At 39.2% G+C, this 8,336-nt stretch overlaps 2 protein-coding genes and 1 non-coding gene across 3 annotated transcripts in view; 1 reads left to right on the top strand and 2 right to left on the bottom strand.

Annotated features, from left to right (window-relative positions):
* Nucleotides 1-61: 61 nt before the first annotated feature.
* On the bottom strand, nt 62-6,995 carry TCP1 (t-complex 1). The gene is made up of 11 exons (XM_008923163.2): nt 6,910-6,995; nt 6,072-6,200; nt 5,459-5,556; nt 5,062-5,172; nt 4,224-4,405; nt 3,514-3,640; nt 3,016-3,191; nt 2,152-2,275; nt 1,061-1,253; nt 607-770; nt 62-363 (listed from the first exon to the last, which is right to left on the bottom strand). Exons 1-11 carry the CDS (start codon nt 6,928-6,930, stop codon nt 150-152), a joined length of 1,539 nt encoding a protein of 512 aa, XP_008921411.2. The 5' UTR covers nt 6,931-6,995; the 3' UTR covers nt 62-149.
* A 290-nt stretch (nt 6,996-7,285) lies between these two features.
* The window catches only part of MRPL18 (mitochondrial ribosomal protein L18), a 5,080-nt gene continuing 4,029 nt past the window's right edge, over nt 7,286-8,336 (top strand). The window contains exons 1-2 of the mRNA XM_029962716.1: nt 7,286-7,303; nt 7,894-8,246. Coding sequence (XP_029818576.1) covers nt 7,286-7,303; nt 7,894-8,246 — 371 coding nt within the window. The remainder of the gene's footprint in view (nt 7,304-7,893; nt 8,247-8,336) is intronic.
* LOC112841223 lies at nt 7,534-7,669 on the bottom strand. The gene has a single exon (XR_003212835.2). It is a non-coding gene; the product is annotated as a small nucleolar RNA SNORA29 (small nucleolar RNA).

The raw sequence follows: 8,336 nt of genomic DNA, 5'->3' as shown, positions 1-8,336 counted from the left end.
ATTTAAGTTCTCAGTGCAAGGACCAACCTTGCTTTCAAAAATTAGTTTGTTCACAAGAAAATAGCAGCAACATTCAACCACCTGTTTTATTAACATTTTAGTTATAAGAGTGAGAAGTGTAAGTGAAACAAACATAAATAAAGCCTAAGTTATTCTTCAAGTGCTCCAGACTGAACTGCATCCTCATAGCACCCTCTCTCTTCTTTCGTCTCAGGGTGCAGTTTAATAAGATCATCAATTCGAAGAATAGTAATTGCAGCTTCTGTTGCAAACTTTAGGCTCTTAGTTTTAACCATGGTGGGTTCAAAGACACCGGCTTGCTTGTTATCACGAGGTTTTCCATTGATCAAGTCAAGACCAATCCTGCAAAGAAGAAATGTTGTCAGATGGAGAGGTAGAAAAAGCAGAAATACAGTATGCTGTGTAACTACTACTATGGCACAGTGACACAGACATAGGACTGAAGGGCAAAGGCAGAAAATCAGTGATAACATACACCCTTTTTTTAACCACACAAATCATGGTTCAGCAAACTGGGAGAACAATTTTCCTTTTAAGTCACCAACCCACATCACTTTACTTGCCTTCGAACAGACAGATACTTGCCATTTTAGATTCTTGCGCTCTGGGTTAACTTGAGCCTCATTGTGGAATGCTCTCAACTTTGCAACAAGATCTGTCGCGTCCTGAGCGGCATTGACTGCCAGTGTATTTGGAATTACTAAGAGGGATCTTGCAAATTCTGCTATTGCAAGTTGTTCACGTGACCCCTAGAAAGAGGAAAAAAGTTTTTAAGCCAATTGGCTGCCACAAGAGAGGAAAAAATATAGCCATTATCAAGAACATCAATAATAGGTAGGGGTTTTCACATGCAAAACATGTTTGGGTCAAAGAACCATATAGTCCAATTATCAGAGAAAGAATAATTTGTATCCTCCATTTTAAAGAAGCATCTTACGTGACCCACAGAAATTACTTCTAATAGATGAAAACAAATGCTTGAAAATTCATTGTCCCAGTCTAACACACACACACTGTTGCTGCTTTGTCCAAGGCTTACCATGCTGGTTGCGTAATTTTCAAGATATATTGAAAGTGCTGCCTCTACAGCACCACCGCCTGGGACAACAGACTTGGATTCCAAAACCCTTTTGACAACACAGAGAGCATCGTGTATAGATCGCTCCATTTCATCACACATGAAGTCGTTAGCTCCTCGTAAGATAATTGATGCTGAAGTACGAGCCTTTGTGCTAGGAATAAAAAGGAACCAGAAGTCAGCTGTGTTGGAGAGAATATAAAACTCTTCTCGCTAAAAATATTTCTTCTAAAGCCAAGTTCAGTTGAGCCCCATTCTTTCAACATTTAAATTCTTAACATTGTTGCGCACTCTTGCAGGATAGGTACACTGTAACTTGGAAAGTCAATAGTTTGATTTCTAATATGCAAGAACCTAGTTTGAGTTTTAGTCTTTTAAAGAAAGCCACCTGTCAAAGTATGATGACAAGATATTTTCCCATCAAACAGGGGAAAGTGTACTTAGATATTAAGAAAGATCTCTTTTGCACACCCATCAAGTAAGCTAATGACTGCCAACATTACTGTTATAGGCAGGGATCATGTAGCTACCCCACAAGTGCCACAGTCAGAGCATTTCATTCACACACAAATGAGACTACAGAAAGTTAAACACTTGAGAAGGATACTGAAGCAGTGGAAAAGTTAATATCCGAGGTATGCTCTTGTTAAATGAACTAACAATGAAACCAGCACAACTAAATACTGTCTTCCACTACGAATGGAAAAACTTAGCTTGCACCTCTTTATTCATATGAAATTACTCAGATGGTACCTATTGCCCTTTACTGTCTGTAAAGGAAAACCAGTTTCGAAACAATTGTTTATAAACAAAAACTTAACTAAAATCTGTCTACCAACCTGATAATCTTGTACATTGAAATTGCTGATCAGCCCCAGCAAAAGAGATTTAAAAACTGATACTTTCACCTCTAATTTGCACTGGATTTGTATACTCTTTCCCATGCACGTAAGTACTCAGACCACTGAGATAGCATGGAAGTAAATAAGTGAGATTTTATCTCAAGCTTAGAAAATATACACAAAACTGAGCATTTTAAAAAGGATCCTTACTTCTTGATTAAAATCAGCTCATCATCACAGATTCTTTCCTGAATCACCTCTTCTGCCTGTCCGAGCATTAATGCCTCAAAACTCTCCTCACCTTCAAGGTTTGCAAGGGTTGAACATATGGTTGCTTTAACAAACAAAAAAAGTGAAGTTAGCATTTAATTCCAGCACGTTATCCCCTGCCAACTTACCAGAACAGACATATGGAAAGAAAAACATAAACTAAACTGAAAACAGAAATAAAAGCTGCGTAAGTAGGTTTTTCTTAAACTAAACAGCACTTCTAATTCTCAGGCAGCAATTTAATATTCCACAGTTTATAACTGATACTGTTCCTTTTGCTCAGCTTTTACAGCATTTACTTTTCCACAGCTAGGACAAGCTTCCATGCTTTACCACAATGAAAATGTTTTCTTCCAAATTTTAGAACTGACAGATAAAATCCGTATAGGACCAGAATTTTTTTAAGCACGTATTCAGTGATTTAGGAGTTCTTCATTCGTCTTGAACTATCTAAACAACATACTTAACTGTCTAAACAGAGGCTTATGAATGCATGTATAATAGAAAACTTCTAAATAAATAGAGATTATGGCTCCCATTTCCACAAGAGGCCAGTCTTCACAGTGCAAGGCAGTTATTTTCTTCCCCCACTGTAAATCTTCAGCAATCAACCCTTACAGTAGTCATTGACTTTGACAGAAATCACTTAAAAGCAACAGTAGAGTTAAAAACACATGGCTCAGCTTTACTCATCCTGACCTTGCATGTTAAGAAGCCGTATTTTTTAAATTAGTAACTAATATGACAACAGCTTTTACTTTAAATAATACATTAAAAAAAAAAGTTATTTTTATACACACATACCTCCAGATGCCTTAGCAATCCGCTTAAGGTCCTTTTTTACAACTCTTCGTACTGCCATAGCCCCAGCATCAACAAAGTATTTCAGACACATATCATCAATACCTCCAGTGGTGAGAATAACATTGGCACCAGTGGCCAAAATCTTCTGGATCCTTTCTTTGGTAATATCTGACTCTCTACAAAGATATAGTTATAAAAATGTATTTAAAAATCTACCATCTACATGTCAACCCATTTCCTGGAAACTTAATGCAGAGCTCTGCAAGAATGGACCACTGCACAAACACACCTGGATTTCTCAAAAACTGACTTAAAACTAGTTCTGCCTCCAGAAGCGAAAACTTCTACCATTAGCATTTCGTACTGTTGGGAAATTTAAATATTCAAAATATTTTTACCTCTTGCACTCAGACAAAATTACATCGAGCCACCTCAACTGGAGAGACCAAATCAAGCCTGTGAAACCCCACTGTCTCAGTTACTCAACCTTCCACACACCTCTGCCTTATCTGGTCCAGCTTCTCAGGGTCTGAGATAACAACCTGAACACCAAGCTTCATTTTTGCTTTCTGCAGGCTGAAGTCAAGGCATGCAATCTTTGCATTAACTATTCTCTTGGTCATACCTGGCAAGGAAAAACAAGACAGAAAAAGGGTTTTTGTCCAATCAGGTTAACAGAACATCAAGTCAGCATTAGAGATTAAAAGTAGATTTTCACATTTCATATTTCTACTGTTTGCTTCTCCACCTCCAGTTCTGCCACAGTGTAGAAAAATGCTTATAAAGATGCTCCCGTAACCTGTTACCGTTTTACATACCCTGTCCCCAAAATGCAAATGACCACGAAAATCTGACCTATGGTCTTGCATCCTTTTAAGTTACCTCGCTGCAGTTCTGCTAAATGTAACAGTTCCCCACAAACCTGGCACTGGTTCTTCACAAGGGAGATGTTAAAGTTCCATCAAATCACAGTGTTACCGTGCTGACACTGAGCTAGGGAAACTACAGCAGTGTACCAACACTTTGTGGATCACTGCTAGCTGGTAGACTCTAGTTTAAAAACCACTGCTGAAGTGCAGTATTTTGTGTTCTTGGTTAGTTGTTCTGGAATTCACTTGCGACTAATGCACTCAGTAAGAACAGCCACACAGAAAGACAAAGAGGACTGAGTTCACAGAAAACATTCATGAAACAGAGCATGTTCTTACCCTGTGAGCCCACGACGCAGTTCAGAGCATAACCGTTCACAAGAATGCTTTCTTTTTGGCTGCGGCCATGGGCCTTCAAAACATTAACCGAGTTGATTGGATACCGAGCCTGACCCTTCTGGTCTGTGTATTTAACTGCTAGGGCAGCATCCACCACCATATTAGCAAAGAAATCACCATCACTAAAATGCTGTTAAGGTTAAGACTGAAGAAGAAAACTAGTATTACGCTTAAGAAAAAAAAACCAAAACAAACATGTAACTAACTAACAGTGCCCAAATTAAGTTTCCAAAAAAGAACTTCAGAAAGGCAAAGTGCTAGCTCTCTTTTCTATTGCCTTAAAGGAATGAGTAATTATGAAAACCGTGACAGGCCACTGTTAAGTCTATGTTTTATGCACTTTTCGTTCTTTAAGAAAAAACCTATCCTATGTTCAGTCTTCACAAAAGCTAAAAATGCTAGGTTTTCTGTGACTATGGAATGAAATGCAAGTTTTTTTCTTCTAGATTCACTGCCAGGTACTTCTGTAACACATTCTTCCATTCACACAACTCTTTATCCAGTCTCGCTAACAAGCAATGCAAATGTTAGGAAACAATGTGCTGTTAAAGCTATTACCAGTGCCAATCAAGATTTAAATAAATTGGAAGAGTTTGAACATGTTTTCCCATGCCAGGTAATATTATCTGTGAAACATTTTTCACACTCCTTTTATAAAAACAACAGCTTAAATATTATACCCTGTTCATAGAAACTGCTGCAGAAGAAACTAGCCTAGCTCCTCAAGCTCTCCAATCAACTCCTCTCACTTAACTCACTTGATCAAGTTAAAGGATACACTCCTATAATTTTTGAGGACATTGATGTTTTAGCAGCATTAATTAGGCAGTCCCTGCCCAATTCATCTGTGTTAATAACAAGATTTTCATTGATGTAGCGTACAGCTTCCCTGTAGAATAAAGACAAATACTGGTAAAGAATTATCCCAACAAAAAGACAAAAAACTTACATACATATTTTCAGTCCTTTTAAATATCACCTCAAAGAACAAAGAGATGAAATCAATTAATCTCCTAGGACAGTAATGAGACTGCATAAAAAAGTAAAAAAATCCCAAACCAAAACCAACAAAAAACCCAACACCCCCCCAAACAAAGCAGCATATCCACTTGGCACCAAGAAGTCTGTATTAATACAGTCACAAATACAGAAATTTAACTGTATTAGTTTCTTACTTGCAAGCAAGTCGGTATCCACCAATAATGGAGGTAGGATGAATTTTCTGTTTCACCAGCTCATCTGCATTTTTGAGAAGTTCTGCAGCAATAATTACCTGTTTGAAATACAAACATTGAATATATTCCATATAAGCAAATTAACTACCTGTTGCAACCTAGAACTATGAATAGTTTCTGACATCAGGTGAAAGCCACCTGATTCCACCCTCCACCAAGCTGTCTAAAGTCTCAGGCAAGTTTTCAACACTCAGCATCCTTGTTAGTCCTAACACTTTAATTTCTCGTGGTTGTTAAAAATTAAAAACGTTAATTCAGCCTCTATCATCAACCTTCAAGAAAGAAAAAATAAATAATGGAACTGAGGGAAGCAAATTCCCTTCCAGAGCACCAGGTGCTCATGGAAACTAGCACCTCTAGAAAAACACAAAGTCTGTTTTCTTTATTCTGCAACCAACTTTAAAAAACTGCTTATAGTCAACCCCAAGGTTCTTAATTCTATGTTGTTAATCAACACTGCATCGACACTCGTAACAGGTAAATGAAAAGCCACACTGTGATAGTAATAAAACATTAACTTTTGATGTATCTGTCTGTAGAACTTTCTACGTACCACTGAGGTGGTCCCATCGCCAACTTCTTTGTCCTGCAGGTCTGCCAGTTCACAAAGAACTTTTGCAGCAGGATGTTCCACTTCTAGTAGTTTCAGAATGGTTGCACCATCATTAGTAATGGTCACATCCTAATTTTCAGAAATGAAGTGTGATGTTAATTTCTATTACATTTTTACTGTTGTGTTTCATACAAACAAAGATAATTATTCTTTGCAAATATCCATAAAATATTTATACCAAAAATTTCCTGCTTCTTTTTAACCAGAAGTCCTGCTCTAACAACAGAAATGCAGAATCTGCATTTTTTATCAGAAAAGCCTTTATGTTACAGAATCTCATCACATATTTTGCACGTACCTTATTAGTAGTTGTGCAATGAGTACCCTCTAATGCACAATTTGATTACAACAGCTTGTAAAATGACACACTTTCTTCAGTTGCTTGAAATATTTTAAAATACAAAATATTGCCTTAAAATCGTTATGGGATTATTTAAATTGGGGTTTTTTGGTTACTTCTCCTGATGTGGAGACCAGAGCCTGACTTAAATGGTGATACTCACTTCTTGGAATCTTACGATATATTCGAAGTGGTGACAAGAACTTACATACAGAAAAGAGATAACTGTACCATGTAAACTACCACAACAGATGAAACTAAAACGATGAAGCACACATTACCTGATCGTCAATTTTACCAGAGTTCTCCTACCCCCCCCCCTCAGAACCATGGAAAAAAAAGGCACGTGCACATTAAGCCTATGAAGCACACTATGTGGATGCACTTTTACACAGCAATACAAGTCCTCTGGACATTTCTTAAAGGAAGTTTACTTACCCCTATATCATCCACCAGCATCTTATCCAGACCAACTGGCCCAAGAGAACTCTTCACAATATTGGCAATAGCAGATGCAGCAGTAACTGAATAAAGGAAATTAAAAAAGAAACTATAAAGTTTTATCTTTCAACTTCAGGGTGAGTCTCAGGTTTCCAAGAACCCATTATTCAGAAACCAGAAATAAAGTGATCTAGTTTAGGAGTAGGTTTCAGCCTATCTAACCTGAAGCTCTATCTTACTTTGCTATCCTTGCTGCTACTAAAAAATACACAACTTCTGCCAAACCTTACTCTTCCCTCCACGCTGGTTTAGCTAACTAACCTGGCAAAACTGACTGATAGAAAAAGAATTCTTTTTCTGCTGATTGGGTAAAATGGAGGACAGGACTGAGGTCAGAAGAGCAGAGTACTGCTGCTTTTGACTGCAGCAAGTCATGCCATGAGACTTCATTCTCATTTACTCCTTAGTTCTACCCAGAGATCCATGGTATCACCGTATATCAATCAGTAAAACATCTTTTTGCTCCGTGATGGAAACAAAACACTTACTCTGCAACTAAGTCACCGAAGCAAAAAGGTGACCTTTAAGTCAAAGTAACATAAACAAAGATACAAGCTCATTCAAAGGTTGTTCTGCCAACTTCATATAGGAAAAAGATACAATCAACCTTTTCCTTCAGACCGTGGCAAGTTTTTCTATATCCCACAAGCATAGCCACTTAATCTAGAAAATGAAAAAGTGGTAGTATAATGGGAATAGTTACAAGTCGGAGACCTTCCCTTCGAACAATGCAGTTGTTGCGTTTGCTTTAGAGGAGTAATGGCAGCGTTCTAGAAGAAATAACATTGTACCAAGTGCAATCTCAGTCGCGAATTAAGGTAATTTTAAGTGTTCTGCCTAAAACGTCACCAGAGCTGCAGAGCTCTTCGGATCATCAGGGAACAGGTCTTCAGCTTTTTCCTTTGTCTTTTATCTACTCAGAATCTGAGATCGGTCTCGGAATTTGCAGCATTCCCCCAGGACTTTAGGTACAATCCTGAGCGATGCGGAACGTGTTTGAGAACCACAATTAAAGACGCTCATCCCGAGGATGCTGTCTACTTCCAGAAGCAGGTTATTCCCCCGGGTTGGTTAGCAGGTCCCTTCCTCCGCCCGGCTCCTCGGCCAGCCCGCAGGCCTTGCTGGCTTTCGCCCTGCGCAGTCGGGACGGAACCGAGCGACCTCCGCCCAGCAGCCGCCCTGCCCCCGGTGTGCGCCGCTACCAAGGGGAGGAGGTCGCGGGACGCGGGATCCCCCCCGCCGCTCGGACGCCTGCGAGAGGCGCGGGATTGCGCGTATCCCCTATCTGCCCGCAGGAAGGAGCAGTGCCTCCCCCCGCCTTCTTTCCCTCCCCGCAGGCGGCAGCGGCCCGGGGCGCAGGGAAT

Source organism: Manacus vitellinus, unplaced genomic scaffold (genome assembly GCF_001715985.3).
Source record: "Manacus vitellinus isolate BGI_N305 unplaced genomic scaffold, ASM171598v3 scaffold_4_pilon, whole genome shotgun sequence".
NCBI classification, from domain to species: Eukaryota; Metazoa; Chordata; class Aves; order Passeriformes; family Pipridae; genus Manacus; species Manacus vitellinus.
The sequence above is the reverse complement of the archived record's forward strand: the minus strand, read 5'-3'. Positions and strand labels throughout refer to the sequence as shown.

What these genes read in the sequence shown, in the direction of transcription:
- TCP1 (XM_008923163.2), bottom strand. Translation starts at nt 6,930, where the DNA reads ATGCTGGTGGATGATATAGGG. An exon ending in GGATACCGACTTGCTTGCAA is followed by an intron (nt 5,173 to 5,458) that starts GTAAGAAACTAA and finishes TTTATTCTACAG; the next exon opens with GGAAGCTGTACGCTACATCA. An exon ending in CTGGACCAGATAAGGCAGAG is followed by an intron (nt 3,192 to 3,513) that starts GTGTGTGGAAGG and finishes ATATCTTTGTAG; the next exon opens with AGAGTCAGATATTACCAAAG.